Raw genomic sequence first — 25,668 nt, forward strand, 5'->3', positions numbered from 1 at the left:
GCCAGGTACCGGGCGCTAGGCGCAAGGATCCAGACCCGCCAGGGCGTCAGAATATTCCAAAATCTTCATTTGAGAGAAGGAGGTCAGTCGCGAGACTCCTCTTTGGTTTTTTGAAGTTTTTTTAACGTTGAGTCCATACTTTCCCCTGGCAAATGTTGCAAGATGTTCGCACAGGCTGGCCGTTGCTTTGGTCCAGAAGGATTCTGATACTAAGAAAGAAGCCCCTTTTCAATTATTCAAAGAAGACTCCTGTGGTTAGGCAGTTGCCTCCTGCCAATTGCCGACTCTCTCCTTCATCCATGCTCCTTCCCGTCGTTTTTGAGGGGAGGCAAGAGGCTTTGGGAGTTTTTTTCTTAATAAGAATCTCCATCGACGTTTGGGTATGGATTGGCGGATAGGTAAATATCTACGTTCCTTCTGTTAAACCCTAGTGATGAACAGGAATGTCCTGTTCTCTTTCCGCTTTTATTTATGAGGAAAGTCACGAAGATTTTAAAGGAGTTCCTGGATTCAACTTCCATTCCTTAAGGATATATATATACTCTTTCTATCCGTTCCTATTAACGAAAAGAACGAAGATAGTAGAACGGTAGTAGAGGTATCTTCTGGCTGGAAGAATTGCGATACGGTCAAATCATAAACACATACCGTAGTTTACTTCTTTGCTGTGTAACTCAATTACCTCAGTATCCTTCTCGACTTTTCCTAGGGAAGGACTATACGCTTAAAGGGATTTGTTTAAGAACAACACCTACTTAGCTTCTAGAATTTATCGAAGAGTCCTTGTTTCGCTTAAATTAGGCCTTTAATAAAAAGAAATTCCTGAAGTTCGATAATTTTTAATTTTAATAAGATTCCTTTATTAAGGGAGGGAGTATCTGGTCAACTCTGGCAAGAGTAAGGCCAGACGGCTAACACGGATGACTGCTTTGTTCGCTGAGAGCCTGAGACCAACAACCGCAGTTTACGCAGTAAACCATGTAGGTGTCAGTCATAAGCTGTTTGGGTTTTCTCCTCTCCTCCTGTGGGATGGAATAACTATCCGTATCTCTCCCCCTTCACTCGCGGTTCTTGAACCTTGGATTGAGGGGGATAGTTAATGCTAAACATAAATAAAACATTGTATGCCTTTTGCTAAGAAGCTTTCAATAAGAGAAATAGTACAACCTTTCAATGCTGTTTTACCGTTGGTAACATTATTAAAGGATTCTATCGCAGCAGAACATTATATTATATATAATGCTCTCAGGCTTACGAAAGCATAGCTTATTAGAGTACCTGCTCAGAAGATGGATGAGTCGGATGGGAAACATTCTCTTTGTGGCAAAACTTGTTTCCTGAATGGAGTATACTAACGTTATATAAAGTTTTTCCTACTAAGAACGGAATTAACATGTGAAAGGATGTCGGTGGGTACCATAAAGGCACAGGTGTTCTGGCACATAACCTAAAAGAATTAGAAGGAAGCGCCAGCTGGCGCAGTGAGCCAAGAGCACCATCCAAGATTTTCTCGTTTTAGCGAGTTTATTAACCTAAGAGTCCCAGTAGCCTCTCGGACACCAGGCTCGGTAACGGCAAGATTCGTTCCTGATTTCGTTACCCATTTAATCACTTAGGCCAATTCCACGCTACTCCCTCATATCGCAAAGAGCATCGAGAATCTCTTTTCTGTGGGCTCAGCTCGTGTCGGCCTATGAAAGTATCCTTAATATCATTCTTTTCTAGGTAAAATTAGCCTAAAATTACCAGAGAAAAACAAATTAAGAAAAATGTCAGTAAAACTGACTCGCTCATCTTATTTTTTTTCAAAAAGAAGTGTCGGTATGATAATAGGGGCGAGTGTGGAATACTACCACGAGACAAACACCAATTAGAACTTCCTATCAGAATCCCCCAAGAGAGAGAGCTGATACCAACGGGCGATGCAGCCTCTACTACTACTACTAGAGGACGCCACGGACAGCAGCGCCCCTAGCGGTCATCCTTAATTTTTAGCACTTGCGTCAAGTCGCCATTTTCTTGTGCTCTTTCTTGGATTTTATCCGTAATATCTACGATGGAACGCTCTGCAATTGCCACGGCTAAGTTAAGTAACTCATAAGTAATATTTTACCACAGTTTTATCTTCCGGGTACCAGTATTTTCCTCTTAATAGGTCATATACGGTTCCCGGTTGTCTCGTGGCGGCCATGCTGCCTCGTAAGAATTCCCGGTCCTCCATACTGGGACTTCTTATACTTATGGGCTTACTTTATCACGTTCATTGTTTTACATCGAGTTTTAGCTAGTTCAGCCCTCCTACCATTCTCTTAGCTTGGTATTTAGGGCTATTATTATTTTTCTGGCCCAGCATCCCGGCTCTTGCTCTACATCGGCTATCGCTGGCTCCGAGTAGGCTGCTGTTTCTTGGAACAGTCTGCTTCCTCCTGGGCTTCTTTCTCTTTTACTAAAAGTCTTTTCAACCTTTCGGTGTATAATTTTTATTTAGGGTGTTAGGCTAGCCTAGGTGCTTGTTCCGTGTATTGGTACAGCTTGGTTCACGTGGCCCTACCACGGTTGTGTTGCTCGCGGCCTAGGCCACTTGCGGTCACGTGTTCCATAGCACCTTACCCTGCCCCTTCCCTCCCTTTCTGATATAGGGAGGAGCTGGGGGACCCCTTGGTTGTTATGACAACCTCTATCACCTTCTCTCATCCTTTCGGAGGTGACCAGGGGTTCCTCCCAGCGGGGGATATAGGGCGACCACTATGAGGTACGGGTCTCCATGCGGGTAGTTGGTGAGGCGGGAGGAGTAGGCCATCCCTCCCCCTTTTCTCGCTCCCGCCGTGTTTCGCCGAGACCTTCCTCTCCCCCTCCCCACAAGTTGCTCAGCCTCCTCCCTTACGATACGAAAGGAGCCTTCCGTCGCAGCCGGGGCACCTTTGGTTATAGGTTACTGGCTCCGCTAGCGGACGGGGTGGGTACTATGAGTGGTCGGTTGCTTGCCTACTATATCCTTATATCTCTCCCCCGCTACCGGAAGGGAGCTTACCCCTTACCTACGCACTCTTCTAGTAGACGGGCGGAGAGAGCTTGTTTTATTATTGTTATTTTAAGGATATACCCTAATTATTCAGTATTTTACAATGAATTGTGTGTTATTATTTATTATTTTTATCTACCATCCCCGCCATTTTCCGTCGTGGTTTCCATTACCACCACTCCTAGTTGGTTGCATTTTGTGCTTCCGCCATCGGCGGAACCATAGCCTACATTCCACCTGGTTACCACACGTATTTTGGCGGGGCTCTGGTTTAATCTAACTTTATCGCTCCGGCACCAGCGGAGCATATGTTAGGCTGTAAGTGTTTACTTGGTACTCATGTACTTTTTCACTTACAGGCTACCAACTGCCAGGTCCCAGCGTGTAACGCGACGCTGTTCGACCCCTGTGGACACGATGAATGCAGGTCTCACGCCCCCTGTGCCACGTCGTTCAACGAGACGATCGTCTGGCACCCCGAAGCCTGCGCCATCTGCTACGACCTGGTCGGTCAGCTGGGAGATGGGGTAAGTCCATTATAGGCTTACTTATTATTTTACTAACAACTTCTAGTCGTAAGTTTGTTAATCCCATTCCACTATTGGCAGCTAATCTCACCTTTCTTTCAGGCTTCCGGTGTGAGGGAAGTCGCCCTCGCTACCTGAAAGCGTGGGGTGGGCGGCTTCCGGGAAGAACGCCGCCAAGGGCCAGCCCTACATTTTGGACAGGAAGCTGGCCGTCCAGATCTTCCCCGCGGGCAAGTCAACGGGTTATGTTGACCCCTTGTCCGCTGCCCCGCTGATAGCCTCCATCCAGCAAGACCTCCAGCAGTCATTTGGGGTCGTAGCCTCCCAGGAGTCGGTCCCGGACGTCGCTGCCCTGGACCTTAACCTTGAGCCTATGGCGGTAGGTGGGGAGGATTTGTTGGTTGAGGTAGGTATGTCGGGCGCCCAAGGTCTTTCCTTGGGCGCTCCTGGATCTTCTCCTGTCCCTTCTTCTTCTGCTTCTTTCCAAGGCTTTACGGGATCTGAGGTCCCTATTCGCCCTCCCGCTCTCTCTGTACCTCCTAAGGAGAAGGGAAAGAGAGAACCGAAGACTCTATCTAAGTCGACTTCTAGGAAGTCTTCTTCGTCTTCTGCGGCTAAGAAGTCGTCGACTTCATATGCCGATGCGGTGAATGGCAAAGCCGAGCTCTTCAATCAAGAGCTCCAGAAGCAAGGCTTCGAAGGAGAAGCTCGCGCTCCCGCCGAGTCACTGCCTTCTCCCGCCGCCTCCACTGCTTCCACTCCGGCTACGCCGGTAGGGGTAGCAAGCACAGCACCTTTGATCCCTCTACTTTCTCAGCAGGGGTGATGGAACAGGTGGGCGTGCTAGTAGGCTCACAAATCTCCGCACTGGGGACACGGTTCGAGCAGATGTTTGCGCAATTATCAAACACTCTGTCTCAATCTGGACAGTCAATCCAAGATCTCTCTAACAGAATGAGAGAGAATGAGGACCGAGTAGCTGGGCTAGCTCAGGCTCCTCCCCCAGTCTCCCCAGCATCTAGCACTGGGATTCTTCAACTCCCGTCATATGACTCCTTGCCAGCTTTCTCTATGGAGAACCCATGGAGAGTAGCTGCCTACGCTCCATTTAAAGACGGGATGATCTCTATCTCGGAGTGTGGAACTCGAAGGATTGAGGACTTCGAGTTTTACCCTCCGGGTCTGACGCAGCCTTTCATCGGATATGCTAGGCTGACGCCAACGGCTCTGACGAGGGAAGACAAGATCTCGAAGGAGTCAGTCCTTTATAGTAGAGATCACGCCCAGCGGGAATGGGTTCACTGCCTTGAGGACTGGGAGTGTACGAACACAAAACTCCAGGCCTATAAGAGTCCCTTCACTATTTTCGCGACGGAAGAGGAGGTTTCTCTTCCGTTCGCCACGAAATTAGTGGAGAAGTCCCTTCAGGCAGTCCTCAAGGATGAGCCCATTCCACAGTTGAGGGAGGCGGAGTCTACTTCTCCGCTCTTCCCGGCCTTCGGAGAATTGTGGGAGAACCTGCCAGCTACGTTCACGCTGGGTAAACTCAAACCGGACTGCGCCATGGACCAGTTCGGTGAGAAATTACCTAGGCTGCCGGATTCCCTAATCCAGGCAGAGTTCGATGCGCGAACTAGGTTTGGCAGGTCCCTCAATTCCCTCATCATCACAGAAATGGCTGCCCTTTCATACGCTACGGAACCGCTGTTCAGATTCTGGCGAAATCTCAGTTTCAGACGGTTCTAACGACGCATTTGACTTCTTCCAGGCTAGGAGGAACTGCCGGAAGCATGTCTTACAAGAGTGCACCATTAGGCCATGAGCCTAATAGACTCTTGGCTGCAAGCATGTGGGGAGCGGATCTCTTCCCAGAGTCCGCAGTGAACGAGGTACACCACGAAGCTGCTAGACTCAACCAGAGCCTTAGAGCTAGGTGGGGTATTTCCTCAAAGAGGAAACAGGAATCCGTTCCCACTGCTGGCAAGAAACCAAAGAAGGCTGGTAAGAGGTTCCAGCCATATAAAAAACTCCAGCAACAGCAACAATTTGTGCAGGCAGTCCCAGTTACCCAACAGGGACAACCTTCACCTCTAAGCAGAACCAACCTATCCTCCTGGTGCCCCAGCAATCTCAACCATCCACTTCCTACGCTATCTCGCCGGCCTTTCAACCCTGCATATGAGGCTCAAGGGTCTACTCTCAACCGAGAGGTAGGGCGAGAGGTTACTTTCGTCAGCGTGGCGCAGGAAGGGGTACGAGGAGTAGACAGTTCGAGGAGGGCGTGGTGGCCAACCCGCCCACCAGCAATGAGGTCTCCCCAGGTAGGAGGAGGCTGTTCCTCTTCCGCCACAGGTGGGGGTTCAGCAATTGGGCACAGAGCATAGTGTCAAAGGATTAGGCTGGAGTTGGATCAAAGATCCTCCTCCATCAAATCATTTTCTTCAGATACCGTCAAAGGAATTGATAGATTACGCGGAAGAACTCCTTCAGAAAGGAGCTATTGCGAGAGTCAAAACATCTAAAATTTCAAGGTCGCTTATTCAGCGTGCCAAAGAAAGGCTCAACAAAAAGAAGGGTAATCTTAGACTTGTCAAAGCTAAACTCTTTCATTCGCTGCGACAAGTTCAAGATGCTTACCCTCTCGCAAGTAAGGACCTTACTTCCGCGTGGAGCCGTCACATGCTCCATCGATCTTACAGACCGCATACTATCATATCCCTATAGCCAGGCACTTCCGCCCATCCTAGGATTCAGGCTAGGAAATCAGACATTCTCATTCAAAGTGATGCCCTTCGGTCTGAATGTAGCCCCCAGGGTATTCACGAAGATAGCAGAAGTGGTTGTACAACAATTGAGAGCTCAGGGAATCATGGTAGCGGCATACCTCGACGATTGGTTGATTTCGGCACCAACAGTCGAGGAATGTCTCAAAGCTACCAAAAAGGTAGTTTCACTTTCTGGAAACATCTGGGTTCCAGATAAACAAAACGAAAATCAGACTTACTCCGGAATCTCGTTTTCAGTGGCTAGGAATCCAAGGGATTTGTCTTCCCACAATCTATCAATTCCAGTGGCCAAACTGAAGGAAATAGCAAAATCTGTCAGACAATTTCTCAAATGCAAACAAACGTCAAGAAGAAACCAGGAGAGAATCCTAGGGTCTCTTCAGTTGCTCGGTGACAGATATCCTTCTGAAAGCAAGGCTGAAGGATATAAATCGAATTTGGCGGTCAAAAGCAAACTCCAAATATCGAGACAAGTTGTCAGTAATTCCTCAGATCCTCCGCAACCAACTACGGCCTTGGTCAAAAGTAAAGAACTTAGCCAAGAAAGTACCCCTTCAATATCCCCTCCCAGTGTTAACCATTCACAGGATGCATCCCTGTCCGGGTGGGGGGATACTCTCAGTTCAAACAGGTTCAGGGGACTTGGTCAGTTCAATTTCGCCAGCTCCACATAAAACGTGTTGGAAGCAATGGCAGTATTTCTTACTCTAAGAGACTGCTTCCCCCGAAGAAGTCTCATCTAAGGCTAGTTTTGGACAGTGCAGTGGTAGTTCATTGCATCAACAGAGGAGGGTCCAAATCCAAGCATGTGAACCATGTCATGATAGCCATCTTTGCATTAGCAAACAAACACAAATGGCAATCTGTCTGCCACTCACCTGGCAGGAGTAAGAAATGTGATAGCAGACGCTCTGTCCCGGTCAGTTCCTCTGGAATCAGAGTGGTCTCTGGACGTCGGGTCATTCCAGTGGGTGAGCCGGAGAGTCCCAGGTCTCCAAGTGGATCTCTTCGCCTCACAAGCGAACCACAAGCTCCCTTGCTATGTGGCCCCCAACCTGGACCCTCTGGCTTATGCCGGACGGCTCCCTGTCGTTGGATTGGAATCAGTGGAGGAGAATTTATGTTTTTCCTCCAGTGAATCTTCTCTTGAAAGTCCTAGACAAACTAAGGTCTTTCAAAGGGATAGTAGCTCTGATTGCACCGGACTGGCCCAAGAGCAACTGGTATCCTCTTCTTTTGGAATTGGGTCTCCGACCTCAACGGATCCCCAATCCCAAACTATCACAATCAGTACAAATGAGGACTGTGTTCGCTTCCTCAGGAACTCTCCAGACCCTAACTTTATGGACTTCATGAAGTTTGCGGCTAATAAAGATGCTGACATTGATCCACGAAATATTCTCTTCCAGAATCAGATAAGAGAGAGTCAACCATTAGACAATAGACTCAGCTGTTAAAAAATTAGCATCTTTCTTGAGAGAATCGAACACTACAACCATGACAGTTAATTTGGCCATATCCTTTTTTCAGATCCTGTTTGAAAAAGGTTTAGCAGCTAGCACGATTACCACTCATAAATCGGCTTTGAAGAAAATCTTTCAAGTAGGTTTTCAGATAGATTTGACTGAATCTTATTTCACATCTATCCCTAAAGCCTGTGCTAGACTTAGGCCTTTCTCAGAGGCCTACTACAGTTTCATGGTTCTTAAATGATGTCCTCAAACTAGCTTCAGATACTGACAACTCATCTTGTACATTCATAATGCTCCTGAGGAAGACATTATTCTTATTAAGCCTAGCCTCAGGAGCTAGAATTTCAGAACTGTCGGCTCTATCCAGAGATGCGGGTCATGTGAATTCCTCCCATCAGGAGAAAGTTCTACTTGCTCCGGATCGTAGCTTTTTAGCCTAAATGAAGATCCTCTTGCAAGGGGGTGGGCTCCTTGGAAGGTTATCCCACTTCCACAGGATCCTTCTCTCTGCCCAGTATCAACTCTTAGAGCCTTTCTATCTCGTACTTCTTCTAGATCCTCAGGTGCTCTCTTCATGAGAGAAAAAGGGGTGGTACTTTATCAGTTAAAGGCATTAGACAGCAAATCCTTTACTTCATTAAACAAGCCAACCCTGAGTCATTCCCAAAAGCACATGATATCAGGGGATAGCCACCTCAATTAATTATTTCCAACATATGAACTTTGAGGATCTTAGAAAGTATACTGGATGGAAATCCCCGACAGTCTTTAAACGGCAATTATTTAAAGTCCTTGGAATCTTTAAAGTTTTCAGCAGTAGCAGCGGGAAAACATAGTTTCCCCTGATACTGCTTAGTAGTTGTAGTATAGATCCAGGTCTCCTTTCTACCTACATCAACCAACATGCCTCACCCTATCGTCAGGCTACTCAACATCATAGCCTTAGCCGTTGTATCATATAGTGGATTGTCCCTTATTTTTTTGCTAGGGACATCCACACTTGTACTGTTAATGTACTTCAGTGTACCTACCCTTATTTTTATGCTAGGGTAGGACACAATATGTTTGTATATATTACACAATTTTGTGCTTATGATGAACTTCAGTCACAATGTGTTTGTATATATCTTAGAATATTTGTAATTGATGAGGATTTCAGTGTATCTACCCTTATTTTTGTGCTAGGGTAGGACACTGAGTTTGTATATGTTATCAATTTTGTTAAGTAAATCTCCTTTTTTCCTTATTTTACATGCATCTCTGTAATTTACTGTAATTACCTTTTAAGTACGTTTAAGATTACTAACGTTCTATTATTTTTTGCTGTTTAATATAAGTTAGGTTTAAGTGCTTAATTGTATGCTGTAATTGATTTACTTATATTATATCCATCATTTTATATTGTTTTTCATTGTTCCCTTTTTTTCTCATCTTGTCTGTTTCTCTGGTACTCTTTCATAGGCCGACACGAGCTGAGCCCAGAAAAGGGATTTTGACGAAGAAAAATCTATTTCTGGGTGATTGGCTCGTGTCGCCCTATGAAACCCCCCCTTTTTTATGGTTTGTTTTCCCCCCCATTGCAGGACAAGATGTATTTAACTGTTTTGTAATTAAGGATGACCGCTAGGGGCGCTGCTGTCCGTGGCGTCCTCTAGTAGTAGTAGTAGAGGCTGCATCGCACCGTTGGTATCAGCTCTCTCTTGGGGGGATTCTGATAGGAAGTTCTAATTGGTGTTTGTCTCGTGGTAGTGTTCCACCACTCGCCCCTGTTATCATACCGACACTTCTTTTTAAGAGTGAGCGAGTCAGTTTTACTGACATTTTCTTAATTTTGTTTTTCTCTGGTAATTTTAGGCTAATTTACCTAGAAAGAATGATATTAAGGATACTTCATAGGGCGACACGAGCCAATCACCCAGAAATAGATTTTTCCTTCGTCAGAATCCCTTTTTTTTGCTCCTGTTCGCGTTAACAAAGAGAACCTTCTCAATCGACGATAATAACTGTTAACATGTTTAACATTTATTGGAAAGAGTTGTGAGAACCTGCGGAAAGTCTTCTTCATAAATCTCTTAGTAAGGTAGAAGACGAACAGGCTTCCTATAGACTGCTTCCTTTTCCTCGAACCAAGAGAGGTAGCAATATACGCCATCTTTATTTTTTTTTTTTTAGAAAGGGGAATAAACTTTAGTCTTTTTTCCCCTAAATATAAATTCTTTGCAGAATTTAAGATAAAGGGCGTCAAAGAAAGATAAGATAATACTTATGCCTCATTTTGCCTTAGAGAGGTTGATTCACAGAGGTCACGTTCTTCTACAGCATGTTTTGGAAGTCTTTTCCAAGACAGTCTGAATATTCTATCAGCATCTATTATAAATGGACCTTAACAACCTCTCCACTCTGAGTCTGTCTGCGTGCAGACTGACCAGAAGTGGACATGAATGAGAGGATTTTTCAAGGTAAATGACAATAGTCCATGGACAAGATAGAATGGCTGCAGATCGTGCTAGAGGGAATGAGGAAACTGTCCTCTTCTGATACCTCTGTGAACCACATAGCGGTTTTTTTCTTCCCTTTCAGAGGGAAGAATCGCCTTTGTATATATCTGCTATCAAAGAACGTAGTAAAAGGCTATACTCTGTCTCTATAAACGGGATTGGAGATAGCAGAGGATTAAGATCTTCGGGATCTTATACGATACCTCAATATGACAAGAGTAGGATATCATGTACTTATAATGGGATCTTTTTTTTGTGGCCACAGATTCTATGTTCCGACAAGATGGAACTGCTCCTCATCAAACTTCTTTGAGAAATTTTTATGAGGAATTCTTTGTTTCTCTTGGTCCCAAACGATCAAGAAGACAAGTGAATTTTTTGAGCATTGGAATCTCGCATCAGATTCTATGGAGATTAGGCAATGGGTTCTTGCAGCATAGTATGTCTGGAAAAAGAACTAAAACCCCCTATTCCTGATTCAATGTTTTCAGATAGAGGTTTCATTGTCCAGGCAGGGTACTTACGTTTTCATCTACAGTAGAATGGTTCAAACGTTTGCCTACAGAGTCTTTGGAATGCGATGACGGCTCGAAATGCTTCCCAGAAGGTGTTCAGAGGGATACAATAAAGAGCTAGAAATCAGGAGTACTCCCAATTTCAGCTCGGAGTCTCCTTCGAACTTCCAAGTTTCTTCCTTCCTTCGGACAAGGATAGGGAAGATTCTGCAACGAGAAGGCAGGCCCTTCAACAGGTAAGAAGGAGATCTCGTGAGCAAGGAAGTACTCAAGAAGGATCCTCCTCGGAGGAAGACTCTTATCTCTCATACTGTTAGATATCCTATCGTATACTGGATGTAGCTGACTACAATCACCTCCCCTTGCCGGAGAGGCCAAAGCTCAAAGTGGAAGAATTTCTTCCACCCTTCTCCAGTCTTGTGATTTACTATTGTGGATGTTCAGGACTTTCGGACAATGTAGCGCCAACCAGGAGCCTTATGCTAAAACAGGCGTAAAAAACGCCAGAGGCAGACAGCCCCAAGAAACAACTGTCATTGTCTGATGAGGAGAAAGACCGGGGCCTACAAACCTGACACAGTTGCGCTAGATGCGAATATATAGGACGGATAAGAGTGTCCGATGTGGACATTGACAGACATCCTCGAGACTCTACCAAGCTCGAAGCTCCAGCAAGTGGGGAGGAGCCAACCAGGTGCGAGGCGCCAGGCAGGCGCGAGGTACCAGCCAGCCGCGAGGCGCCAGGCAGGCACAAAGCGCCAACCTGGCGCGAGACGCCAGCCAGGCGCGAGGCGCCAGCCAGGCGCGAGGCGCCAGCCAGGCGCGAGGCGCCAGCCAGGCGCGAGGAGCCAGCGAGGAGCCAGCCAGGCGCGAGGCGCCAGCCAGGCTCAAGCCAGGCTCTAGGCGCAAATCTCCAGCTAAGGCGCGAGGCGTCAACCGAAAGTCAAGATGCGAGGCGCCAGTCAAGCGAAGGTACCAGACAAGCGCTAGGCTCCAACCAAGAGCGAAGCACCAGCAGGCGCGAGGTTCTGCCAGGCTTCAGGCTTTAGACGGGAGAGATCCATTTCAAGAAAGCCCTGGTCTTCTTTGAAACATGGAGATCTCCTAAGCACTTCATAAGTGACTTGATTCCTTCAAACAGCTGAGAATTAAAAGCGCAGGAAGTGCGCGCTTTTGCAAATTCTTGTTCTTTACATAACAATATGTCATATAAGACATATTAGCTGTGTTGTATGGTAGAGGCAACTCTGTGTTGACTTATCATTACACAAAGGATGTCAAGTTAACCTACGAGAGATCCTTCTCTTTTGGTTTATACGTTTCTGCGGATACGTTACTGGGATAAGGAGCCGACACTTATCCTTAACTTTGAGTTAAAGTTTTTTAACTTAGTGAAATTATTGGGGTTTTGAAAGGAGTGTGGGGATAACTCTTTTCAATTTGAGTGCGAACCCTTGTGTTAGGATCAGGTGATCGGGATCGGTGTTGCGCTCCTTCATAAGGTGTATTGTCATAGAAGTGGTCCAGTACCCATTGACAAAGTCATTTCAGGCTCTGCCGAGTAAGCGGTTCATACCCCATCGGCAAACCCACAAGAACTCTTGGCCATAGATCACATATCTCGCTAAAGTCTTGAGGTGATGCAGACTACCGGGCAACAGCCACGAAGTCTACCACCTATCAGATAGGAACCAAGGTTTATTTATACCTACAATATATGTTGTTTACCTGTCTATTCCATGTTAGCTGTCTCTTACCCTCCACCAAAGGGTGTCAATCAGCTATGTATATATCTGACAGGTAAGTTGATTGTATGAAAATGATATTGTTATAATACAATAAAGTTTCATACATACTTACCTGGCAGATATATACGATTAATGGCCCACCCAGCCTCCCCGCAGGAGACAGGTGGAAGAGAAAAAATATGATAGAAAACGGGAATGGTTCCTAATCCTGCCACCCAGGGCAGGACGGTAGATCACCTGATCTACCTGCAGCGTGTGCCGCGAAATTTAAATTTCTGTCGGGGACGACGGAGTCTTGGCTATGTATATATCTGCCAGGTAAGTATGTATGAAACTTTATTGTATTATAACAATATCATTTTTTCCCCTAAATATAAATTCTTTGCAGAATTTAAGATAAAGGGCGTCAAAGAAAGAGAGGATAATACTTTATGCCTCATTTTGGCCTTAGAGAGGTTGGATTCACAGAGGTCACGTTCTTCTCACAACATGTTTTGGAAGTCTTTTCCAAGAGAGTCTGGATATTCTATCAGCATCTATTATAAATGGACCTTAACAACCTCTCCACTCTGAGTCTGTCTGCGTGCAGACTGACCAGAAGTGGACATGAATGAGAGGATTTTTTAAGGTAAATGACAATTAGTCATGGCCAAGACATAGAATTGCTGCAGATCGTGCTAGAGGGAATGAGGAAGCTGTCCTCTTCCGATACCTCTGTGAACCACATAACGGTTTTTTCTTACCTTTCAGAGGGAAGAATCACCTTTGTATATGTCTGCTATCAAAGAATGCAGTAAATGGCTATACTCTGTCTCTACAAAGGGAATTGGAGATAGCAGAGGATTAAGATCTTCGGGATCTTATATGATACCTCAATATGACAAGAGTAGGATATCATGTACTTCTAATGGGATCTTTTTTGTGGCCACAGATTCCATGTTCCGACAAGATGGAACTGCTCCTCATCAAACTTCTTTGAGAAATTTTTATGAGGGAATTCTTTGTTTCTCTTGGTCCTAAACGACCAAGAAGACAAGTGAATTTTTTTTTGAGCATTGGAATCTCGCATCAGATTCTATGGAGACTAGGCAATGGGTTCTTGCCAGCATAGTATGTCTGGCAAAAGAACTAAAACCCCCTATTCCTGATTCAATGTTTTCAGATAGAGGTTTCGTTGTCCAGGCAGGGTACTTACGTTTTCATCTACAGTAGAATGGTTCAAACGTTTGCCTACAGAGTCTTTGGAATGCGATGACGGCTCGAAATGCTTCCCAGAAGGTGTTCAGAGGGATACAATAAAGAGCTAGAAATCAGGAGTCCTCCCAATTTCAGCTCGGTAGTCTCCTTCGACTTCCAGGCTTCTTCCCTTCCTTCGGACAATAATAGGGAAGATTCTGCAACGAGAAACCCTTCAACAGGTAAAAGAGATCTCGTGAGCAAGGGAAGTACTCAAGAAGGATCCTCCTCGGAGGAAGACTCTTATTTCTCGTACTGTTAGATATCCTATCGTATACTGGATGTAGCTGACTACAATCACCTCCCCTTGCCGGAGAGGCCATAGCTCAAAGTGGAAGAATTTCTTCCACCCTCCTCCAGTCTTGTGATTTACTATTGTGGATGTTCAGGACTTTCGGACAATGTAGCGCCAACCAGGAGCCTTATGCCAAAACAGGCGTAAAAAACGCCAGAGACAGACAGCCCCAAGAACACTGTTATTGTCTGATGAGGAGAAAGACCGGGCCTACAACCTGACACAGATGCGCTAGATGCAAACATATCGGACAGATAAGAGTGTCGATGTGGACATTGCCAGACATCCTTGAGACTCTACCAAGCTCGAAGCTCCGGCAAGTGGGGAGGAGCCAACCAGGCGCGAGGCGCCAGGCAGGCGCGAGGTACCAGCCAGCCGCGGAGCTCCAGGCAGGCTCAAGGCGCCAGCCAGGTGCGAGGCGCCAGGCAGGCACAAAGCGCCAACCTGGCGCGAGGCGCCAGCCAGGTGCAAGGAGCCAGCCAGGCGCAAGGAGCCAGCCAGGCACGAGGCGCCAGCCAGGCTCCAGGCGCGAATCTCCAGCTAAGGCGCGAGGCGTCAACCAGATGCGAGGCGCCAGTCAAGCGAAAGGTACCAGACAAGCACTAGGCTCCAACCAAGAGCGAAGCACCAGCCAGGCGCGAGGTTCCTTGCCAGGCTTCAGGCTTCAGACGGTAGAGATCATTTCAAGAAAGCCTGGTCTTCTTTGAAACATGGAGATCTCCTAAGCACTTCATAAGTGACTTGATTCCTTCAAACAGCTGAGAATTAAAAGGGCAGGAAGTGCGCGCTTTTGCAAATTCTTGTTCTTTACATAACAGTATGTCATATAAGACATATTAGCTGTGTTGTATGGTAGAGGCAACTCTGTGTTGACTTCTCATTACACAAAGGATGTCAAGTTAACCTACAAGAGTTCCTTCTCTTTTGGTTTATACGTTTCTGCGGATACGTTACTGGGATAAGGAGCCGACACTGATCCTTAACTTTGAGTTAAAGTTATTTAACTTAGTGAAATTATTGGGGTTTTTGAAAGGAGTGTGGGGATAACTTTTCAATTTGAGCGCGAACCCTCGTGTTAGGATCAGGTGATCGGGATCGGTGTTGCGCTCCTTAGTTATGCCAATAGGCATAGGTGTATTGTCATATAAGTGGATTAGCACCCATTGACAAGTACCTTTTAGGCTCTGCCGAGTAAGTGGATAAGACCTCATCGGCAGACCCACAAGAACTCTTGGCCACAGATCACATATCTCGCTAAAGTTTCTTGAGGTGATGCAGACTCCTTGGCAACAGCCATATGAAGTCTACCACCTATCAGATAGGAACCAAGGTTTATTTATACCTACAACATATGTTGTTTTCCTGTCTATTCCATGTTAGCTGTCTCTTACCCTCCACCAAAGGGTGTCAATCAGCTATGTATATATCTGACAGGTAAGTTGATTGTATGAAAATAATATTGTTATGATACAATAAAGTTTCATACATACTTACCTGGCAGATATATATGATTAATGGCCCACCCAGCCTCCCCGCAGGAGACAGGTGGAAGAGAGAAAATATGATAGAAAACGGGAATGGTTCCTAATCCTGCCACCCAGGGCAGGACGGTAGATCACCTGACCTACCTGCAGCGTGTGCCGTGAAATTTGAATTTCTGTCAGGGACGACAGAGTCTTAGCTATGTATATATCTGCCAGGTAAGTATGTATGAAACTTTATTGTATCATAACAATATCATTTTGCGCTACATTCTCTTGTCATGAAAATAATGCCCATACAGAATTTTAAAAAATGAGAAATAAGAATGCTAAAAACAAGAAACAAAACTTTTTCTTTTTTATCCTGCACTTGATTTGGTGGGTGTAATGCACTGCTGTATTCTTGGTTAACACTTTTTCTGCTTTTTTGTCTGCATTATGAAAATGCACAAAAAGCTAAAAAAACCAAACTTTTCCCTATGCTGAGTGGTGTGTGATGTTGAAACAGTGTATGATGACTGGACTTTCAAAAGCTTGTGTGGATGTTAACAGCTCCTTATATTGGTTCTGTTATGATGATACAGCTGCTCACCAACCTGTGCTTCCTGATCCATTGGAGGATAATGGCATGAGCCTCCTGATTTTTCCCAAAGCATTATTTTTATGTAGACAAATCTCTAGTTTTAGTATTATATCAGCCTTTGCTTCCCTATATCAAGCTATGTAGGAAGCAACCAGAGTAATATTTTTCGCATGCTCATTGTATTACTACAGGAACTTTTTAAAAGATAGTTTGTATTTTTCCAAAATATGCAAACCAATGTATTTTTTATCCTGATACCATCTCATCCATCCCTTCTTAGTCCTAGATAATGAATGAAAATTGCTGTTTTACTGACGTAAGAGTGAGTAGTTAACTTCCATTAATGTATCGATCACTATTAACCTCTTTGTACAAAGTTATATAACAACAATTTCCAGCTGGTACAGGTAATATTCACATGTAGAAAAATTAAATATTGTCTTCAAAATTTGTCATATATATTTTTTTCAGCACGCTCTCATCACAAGGAAGTGCTATTGCTTGTATTGTCTGGGAAGATTTACTCAAAAACCGACCATATTTTCATCACTTCACAGACAAACAGGCCACTAATGTCATCAAAATCCTCTGTAAGTTATTTTATTCAGTTAACAGTATGTATTGTAGTCTTTTCATTCTCTAATGTCATAATTAGCAACAAACATTTCCCTTTTTTTGTTGCAAATCTAGTTCAATTGCATTATGTATTTAAGACACTAATGTATTTACAAACAAGTTACGTACCGGATGGCTGTTTGTATCTTGAATTTTTCACACGCTGGTTTTTAATAAGTATTGTAGTACGTACACAATTGAAGTTTACATTCTCAAATTTAATCAGGTGTCATAGATTATCCCCCTCTCTTTCAGGGTAGTATTTTGCAAAATAGTATGTAAAAAAATTAACTAGGTTTTTTATTTTTTAGTTCTGTAAAAGTTAATATGTATATATATAGTATATTTATAAAATGCCTTCTAAAAAGACTTACACAGCATCAAAGTTATTTTAAAGCAGAGTAACTTTGTGACTACTTTCAGAGAAAGGAACTTTAAATGAAGAGTGTACTTTGTTACTGTACACTTTTCATGAAGTCATCTTCAATGCAACGATGAACTACTATTATTACAACAGTACGTAGTTTATTTCTTAACTGGAACTTTATAATTCCTTGTGTGTCCAGAATTTTAAAAGTTAGGCATTGTGTCATTCACCTCAATTAAATTTCTGGGCTCAGCCGTGTCGCTCCGTGAAATGTGTCCTCTTTAGCACTATTTCTAGTAAAATATTGCTATGATACCAGAGAACTGCTAAATTGGACATGTCAGAAGTCTCTGACTCGCTCACCTAAATAAAAGGTGTCGGTATAGAACTGGGGCGAGTGTTAAACACTACCACAGCAACCCCTCCAATTAGCCTTTTCCTCATCAAAAGACCCTGAAAACGGGGAGCCGACCTATAGGTCACACCCAGCTACCCTGTTGAAGGGGACTGCGGCGTCATTCTTATCGATAGCCTCCCAGCGTTACACGCTTGTTTATAGCTATCTGTTCTTTTTATTGGTTTCTTTATTCTTTTTCGTTATGGATCGTCAATCTGCCTCTTCACCCAAGTTAAGTACTGGTTCGCCCTTTTTCTATATTTAGGGAGTGATTTTGCCTTTCGTTTTGCCTTTATTTAGGATTTTGTTAGGCGTCTCCTCCCGTAGCGAGCGGTAGCGAGCCGCCATTACGTCGTTCCCTTGTTTTGTACCAATTTCGAGTGGGCTTCTTTCAGTACCTATATATTTATATACTCGTAACTTATAATATTTCAGTATATATTTTCAGTATATATTTTATTTATGTCTTGGGTGGCAGTTGCTTTGTCGATCTTGTTTTGATCTACGTTTATTATTTTCATGATTTCCTGTTTTTCAAGGGGGTCGGCGTTCGTGCACGTTTCTTTGTTTCGTGCTTCGATGTATATCTACCGTTCCCCCCTCCCCCCTTTTATTTTAGTTTGGTATTTTCCATTCAAGAATCCCCCTTTTTCTTTTCGTCAGCTTACCGTTTGTTTTCGTTTTGTCGGTAACGCAAGAGTAATTTTTCCTTGTTGCCCGGCCCACCCTCTCATCGAGTGGCCTCCGATTGCGTTTTATAATTTTTTCGCCCCCTGCCCTTATTTTCAGTTACCCCTGTTTAAAGCCAGTTTTTTTGTTTTCCCTTAGCTTTAAGTCAATTGATTTTTACTTTTATTTGTCCTATGTAGATTTTGGGTGGTTCGGTCGGCTAGCCTTCATAGGCTTTGCCTGCGTTTTCCTCGTGATCCTTTATTCGCGAGGATTCGCTGGTCACGTGATCGTCCCCTCATCAGCCCTCCCTCCCTCCCCCTCTCGTGGGACTCCCCGTAGTTGGGTGCCCCTCTCGTTGTTTGTCGCTGACGGCCGTCCCACCAGCGGAGGGGAGGTGTAGTGGGTCTCCCAGACCTTGGGCTGGTGAGTGTCGCTTCTTAGTGACCGCCTCCGGAGTTGATGGTCGCACTGCGTTTCAGCCTCGGCTTCCGTGATTGTTTGCGCTCTGCTTCTTTCACTCCCGGAGCTTACATCCACCCGCCTAAAACATTCCCTCTCTGCATAAGGCGGGTTTAGATTCCGGCCTCTCCCGGAGTCATTGAGGGTTATGTTTACGGAAGTTACTCTTCCGTAGGCGGAGATATTATATTTGTTATTTTAGTTTTTATTATTATCATTATTTTTATTTATTTATTTTTATTTTTATTTTCTTTTTTGCCACGGAACTTGCGAGTTCATGTGTACCCCCCCTCTCCGGGTCATACAGCTCCGGGGTATACACTCCGGGTGGTTTTTTTCCTTACACAGTCCCCGGGACATTAACAAATGAATATAGTATATACCCTTTCTTTTCTTTATAGCCCGGAATGCTCCGGCACAAAAAAAAAAAAAAAAAAAAAAAAAAAAAAAAAAAAAAATTCCATTATCCTATTAAGTGTGTGCAATTGTTCTTATATATTATTGCACTTACAGGCCTCTCAGTGTCTGGTTGCCGGCTGTAGTGCTGCTCTGCAAGATCCGTGCGGCCATGACGTTTTGTCGGGGCCACGCCCCCTGTGCAGTGCTGCTTCCTGATTCCGTGGTCTGGCATCATGAAAAACTGTTTTGCCTGCTACGACTTGGTACATCAGGCTACCTCTTCGGTAAGTTACCGCACTGCTGGTTCTATGTTTATTGTAAAAGAAAAAAAAAAAAAACATATTGAAATGAAATAAAATAAATGAACAATTAAAATTTCTTTAAATTAAATTACATTGATTAATCAATAATTATAGAATAATGTTCAAGGAATTTACTTAGTATTGACAAATTCCTTGCATTACAGGCTGAGCAGTCTATTAGGGATGCTGCACTCTCCGCCCTCAAGATCTGGGTTGGAGGGTTTGGACGGAACGTAGGGAAGGCTAAGCCGTATATTCTGTCCCGAGATATGGCGACTTTGCTCTTCCCAGCCGGGAAATCTGCAGGATACGTCGATCCAAAAGTAGCGGCACCGATTATCAAATCAATCCAAGACTCAGTTATTGAACAGCAAGAGGCGGAATTGCCGGACCTTGGACTAGAGGAAGTCTCACTTGAAGTGGTTGAGGATTTGCCCGTTACACTAGACACGGGTACAGGTAACAGTGTTAATGAGGCTAGCTTAGTTAGTCACCGGGATCTTTCCTTGAGTGACTCTGATTCTTCCTCTCCTTCTACTTCCAATTCCTTCATGGGTTTCACAGGAGGTTTGCCCCCTCCCAGGTTGCACTCCTTCTCTGTGATTCCTAAACTAAAGAAAAAACCTGCAGGTAAAACCTTGCTTAAAGGCAGATCAGAAACAATGCCAAGGCCTGGGCAGTCACCAGAGGTTCATACACATATTAAAACTAAAATAAAGTCGCTTCCAAACCTTCAATCCTAAGGTCCTCAAGGAGGGAATTCTTCCTATTGCCCTACCAGTCCCATTCCCATTAACGTCTAGGGACCGGATACCTTATAAGGTACCGCAAGAGGGACAGGATGATTCTCCTTCCGTTGACCAAGACCAGTTCAACACGAATATTCTAAATCAGGTCAGTAGCCTTGGTAGCTTAGTCAGCTCAGTTGCAGCAAGGTTTGAAGAAGTGTTTAGCAGGTAGGTGCTCAGGACTCCCTGATTGCAGGTCTCAGACAGGAGTCGGCAGTTCGACCCCTTTTCTAGTAGCTTGATGGCAAGCTCAGAGCATGCCTGACGGGTCCACGCCCTCCCCTCCTTTTCCACCCCCGGTAATCCCTGGAGGGTGGCTAACTTCGCGTCCGTTTGTCAATGGGTGTTGACTATTGAAGGTTGCGGCACACTAGGCTCGAGGATTTCCGAGTTTTTTCCCCGAAGGTTTACAGCCTCCATTTATAGGCTATGTTAGGCTTACGGAAGCAGCTCTAGTTAGAGAGGATAAGGTCCCCAAGGAGACTGTTATCCTTTCTAGAGATCAGGCTCAGCAAACATGGATACGGAGCCTAGAAGAGTGGACGCTCAAATACTAGAGTAACACGCTTTTAAAAGCCCCTTTCACCATGTTTACAACTGATGTCGGGAACCCCTTACCTTTTACATCAAGGTAGCAGAACTTACACTCCAGGCAGGGGTGACTCGGGAAGAGCCATGCCCCAGCTTAGGGAGACAGATCCCACATCTTTACTACTCCCAGGTAGGGAGGATTTGCCGGCTACGTTCTCGGTAGGCAAGCTGAAGCCAGATTGTGCAATCACCTTGTTTAGTGAACGCCTTCCTAGGCTGTCAGACGCATTGATCCAAGCCGAATTTGACGCTAAGACACGTCTCGCAAGGTCTCTTAACTCCCTAGTGATGACAGAGACGGCGGCTCGGGAGTACGCTCAGGAGCTGCTGTTTAAGGTCATTGCGAAGTCGTTACTTTTAAGCATGCAATGTGACTTGTACGACTTTGCGATTGCTAGGAGAAATTGCAGTTGCATGTTCTATCTGAGGCTACGATCAGGCACGAACCCAACCAGCTTCTAGCTTCCTCAATCTGGGTGCAGATCTCTTCCACCCCCAGCTTCAGCAGTTAACGAGGTTCAGAGCGAGGCATTCACGTCTTAACCAAAGCATCAGGTTGCGTTGGGGAATCCTTTCAAAAGGAAATCAGAGTCTTCTCCCTCCATTTTAGGGCTAGGAAGAGGCAAAGGAAGTTCCAACCTTTCCAAGTCCCATAACAGCATCCTGTGCTACAAGCTGTTCCAATTCAACAGGTATCCCAGCCTTCGACTTGCCTAAGGCTCAGCCTCAACAACAGCATCAATTTGTCTTCCTTTCGCCGCCGTCTAACCAACAGGTCTCCTCACAGTATTCAGTGTCGCCCGCTTTTAACCCGGTCTATGAGAGTCGGGCATTTCACCCCTTTACCAGAGTTGCTAGGGGTGGCAGGGCTAGAGATCCTTTTCGCCAGCGCGGAGGAGCCAGAGCCCAAGGGCGAGCTAGATTGGTGCAAGGTCAGGGAGAGGATCCCGGCCTTCATCATCTCAATGAAGTTTCTCAGGTAGGCGGCAGGCTGTACCTCTTTTGTCATCGTTGGGGGTTCAGCAGTTGGGCAAAAAGCAATAGTATCCAGAGGCCTAGGCTGGAGTTGGATCAAAGGTCCTCCTCCACCCATCACCTGCTATCAGGAACCAACGCAGGAGTTGATGGATTACTCCAGGGACCTTCTCCAGAAGGGAGCAATCTCCAGGACGAAGAACTTGAAATTTCAGGGTCGTCTATTCAGCGTCCCAAAGAAAGGACCGACAAAAGAAGGGTGATCTTAGACTTGTCCCGTCTAAACTTGTTCAGTCGCTTGCGACAAGTTCAAAATGCTGACCATCTCTCAGGTGCGGACCTTACTTTCCCCGTGGGGCCGTCACCACCTCTATAGATTCTTACAGACGCCTACTATCATGTCCCGATATAGCTCGGCACTTCCGACCATTCCTCGGCTTCAAACTAGGGAAAGAAGCCTACTCCTTCAAAGTAATGCCCTTCGGGCTAAATATAGCACCAAGGGGTTTTCACGAAACTGGCGGAGGCAGTGGTGCAGGAGCTAAGGTCCCAGGGTATATTGGTGGTGGCGTACCTAGACGATTGGCTAATCTGGGAGATTGGACAAAGGCAAATGTATGAAAGCCACGGACAAGGTCATGTCTTTCCTGGAATATTTAGGGTTCAAGATCAACAGGACCAAGTCCGGTTGACTCCGGAGTCCAAGTTCCAGTGGCTAGGGATTCATTGGGACTTGGATTCTCACACTCTTTCCATTCCAGCAGGAAAGAGAAAGGAGATTGCCAAGGCCAACAAGACAATTCTTAAAGTGCAACGAGACTTCGAGGAAGGAATCAGGAGAGGATCCTAGGCTCGCTCCAGTTTGCCTCAGTCACGGACGTTCTGTTGAAAGCCAACTCAAGGACATCAATCGAGTTTGGCGTTCGAAGGCAAACTGCCAAGTGTCGGGACAAGTTCGCCCGGATACCTCTGATTCTCAGAAACGCCTGCGCCCATGGACAAAGGCCGCCAACCTAGCCAAGGAGTTACCGTTGCAGTTTCCTCCCCCACCCCGTCCCTAGTGGTGCATACGGACGCACCGCTGACAGGTTGGGGAGGTTATTCACAGCACGAGAAGGTTCAGGGAACTTGGTCACCTCACTTCCAAACACTTCACATCAACATTCTGGAAGCTATGGCAGTGTTTCTGACTTTAAAAAGCTCCGTCTCCAAAGAAGACTCATATCAGGTTGGTCCTCGACAGTGCAGTTAGTAGTACACTGTATAAACAGAGGTGTTCAAAGTCAAGTCATGTGAACCACGTGATGATAGCAATCTTTTCTCTAGCAGCCAAGAACACCTGGCATCTGTCGGCTACTCACCTGGCAGGAGTCCACAATGTAGTGGCAGACGCCCTGTCTCGGTCCGGTCCTCTGGAATCAGAATGGTCTGGACCAAGAATCCTTCGAGAGGGTTTGCCAAAGAGTACCAGGTCTGGAAGTAGATCTGTTTGCCACAGAGGCAAACCACAAGCTGCCTTGTTACGTAGCCCCCAATCTGACCCTCTGGCATACGCTACGACGGCCCTGAGCATAGATTGGAACCAGTGGACGAAGATCTATTTATTCCCCTCCAGTTGAACCTTCTCCTGAAGGTGCTGCACAAGTTGAGATCCTTCGAAGGTCAGGTGGCTCTCATAGCCCCTCACTGGCCCAAGCAGCAAACTGGTTTCCCCTTCTCCTGGAACTAGGTCTTCGCCCTCACCTCTCCCGGACTTGAGACTATCGCAACAAGTTCAAACGAGGACTGTGTTCGATTCCTCAGGTCTTCACAAAACCCTAACTTTTATGGATTTCATGAAGTTTGCAGGTAAGAGAGTAGGCGACATGATCCACAGAACATGTTGTTCTTGGAGTCAGACAAGAGAGAGTCTACGCTTCGCCAGTATGACTCAGCAGTTAAGAAATTGTCTTCGTTCCTCAGAGAATCAAATATCAAAGTATACATTGAACGTGGCCATAACCTTCTTCAGGTCTTTGTTTGAACAACGCTTGGCAGCTGCAACAATAACAACCACTAAGTCAGCTCTGAAAAAGATTTTTCTTCTCGGGTTTGGTATCAATCTAACCGATCTTATTTCACCTCTATCCAAGGGCATGTGCACGTCTACGGCCCATTCACAGACGTCGTCAGTGTCATGGTTTCTTAATGATGTTCTTAGGTTAGCCTCGGAAACAGACAACTTCAAATGTGATTACCAAACCATTTTGCGTAAAACTCTGTTCTTATTGAGTCTAGCTTCAGGTGCCAGAATATCAGAGCTGTTATCTTTATCTTAGAGATGAAGCGCATATTGAGTTCCTTTTCCTCGGGGGACGTGTTGCTTTTCGCCAAATAAGAAATTTCTGGCTAAGAATGAAGACCCCTTGATGAGGTGGTCTCCATGGAAGATTGTCCCGCTTCCGCAGGATCCATCGTTATGCCCTGTTTAAACTCTTAAGGACTATTTATCTAGGACGTCTACATATTCCGAAGGCCCCTTTCATTAGAAAAGATGGTGGTACACTATCTCAAAGGCATTAGGCACAGATTTATTTTATTTATCAAGAAAGCCAGTCCAGGGTCATTCCAAGGTGCATGACATTGCGGGCAATAGCAACCTTCTGTTAACTCTTCAAATATATGGACTTTGATGATCTGAAGAAGTATACTGGTTGGAGTCACCCGTGGTTTTCAAAAAGCACTACCTTAAGTCTTTAGAGGATCTTAAATATCATGCAATAGCTGCAGGAAGACCCGTGTCTCCTACTACTACATCATTATAGTACCGTCCTTGTGTCATATGAATCTTGTCAATTATGCCAGCCTCATTAACATTTTACCTACCTCAGCAAATGCCTTAGCTATTAGAATAAGTGTATAATCGTGTATAGTTTTACGTACATACAAATTATCTGAATTATTTTATTTTATGTATGTTCCTTGTTGCAAATGTTGCCACATGTTTTGGCTATATAGTATATTTTGTAAATAAATTGTATTTTTTCCAATTCTAAACTAATTTATTATTTCCTTTGATTTCATTAATATGATTTTTCCTTTCAGGATAGTATAGCTTGGTGTTTCTCTGGTACAATTTCACGGAGCGACACGGCTGAGCCCAGAAAAGGGATTTTGACGTAGGAAAAATCTATTTCTGGGCGAGGAAGCCGTGTCGCCCAGTGAAATCCCGCCCTTTTTTCCTTTTTTCCCCCCCTTGCTGTGCACCAAGCTTCTATGCTATCGATAAGTATGACGCCGCAGTCCCCTTCAACAGGGTAGCTGGGTGTGACCTATAGGTCGGCTCCCCGTTTTCAGGGTCTTTTGATGAGGAAAAGGCTAATTGGAGGGGTTGCTGTGGTAGTGTTTAACACTCGCCCCAGTTCTATACCGACACCTTTTATTTAGGTGAGCGAGTCACAGACTTCTGACATGTCCAATTTAGCAGTTCTCAGGTATCATAGCAATATTTTACTAGAAATAGTGCTAAAGAGGACACATTTCACTGGGCGACACGGCTTCCTCGCCCAGAAATAGATTTTTCCTACGTCAAAATCCCTTTTTTAAACCTTAGCAATTAGTATATAAAGAATATATGTCCCTTATTTTAATTTTCAAACATAAATCTGAGTCATAGCTTTTACTCTTTATGCTGTCGACTGATAAGAAAAATTTTGGTTCTTGGTATTTAGGCATGTAGAAATCAATATGTACTACTGATGGCTGTATTAGAGGTGGATCAAGAGTTGAAGTAAAAGGGTGGTGGGAACTACAGTCGTGAAATAGAAAATTCTGTAAGAAGGGAGGGTTTTAATGGCTCTGATGTCAAAGTAAAGTGTAGATGAATGGAACAGGAAGTGGTGGACTCCAATTAAATTATTTCTTGTTTTTGTACATGAACTTCCCTGACAGATATATACTT

At 44.9% G+C, this 25,668-nt stretch overlaps 1 protein-coding gene across 2 annotated transcripts in view; it reads left to right on the forward strand.

Moving 5' to 3' along the window:
• The window catches only part of LOC135221820 (sodium-coupled monocarboxylate transporter 1-like), a 236,468-nt gene that overhangs the window by 110,135 nt on the left and 100,665 nt on the right, over positions 1-25,668 (forward strand). For both annotated transcript variants that reach the window (XM_064259717.1, XM_064259718.1), the window contains exon 8: positions 16,635-16,753. In XM_064259717.1, coding sequence (XP_064115787.1) covers positions 16,635-16,753 — 119 coding nt within the window. The remainder of the gene's footprint in view (positions 1-16,634; positions 16,754-25,668) is intronic.

Source organism: Macrobrachium nipponense, chromosome 3 (genome assembly GCF_015104395.2).
Source record: "Macrobrachium nipponense isolate FS-2020 chromosome 3, ASM1510439v2, whole genome shotgun sequence".
In the NCBI taxonomy this organism is placed as follows: domain Eukaryota; kingdom Metazoa; phylum Arthropoda; class Malacostraca; order Decapoda; family Palaemonidae; genus Macrobrachium; species Macrobrachium nipponense.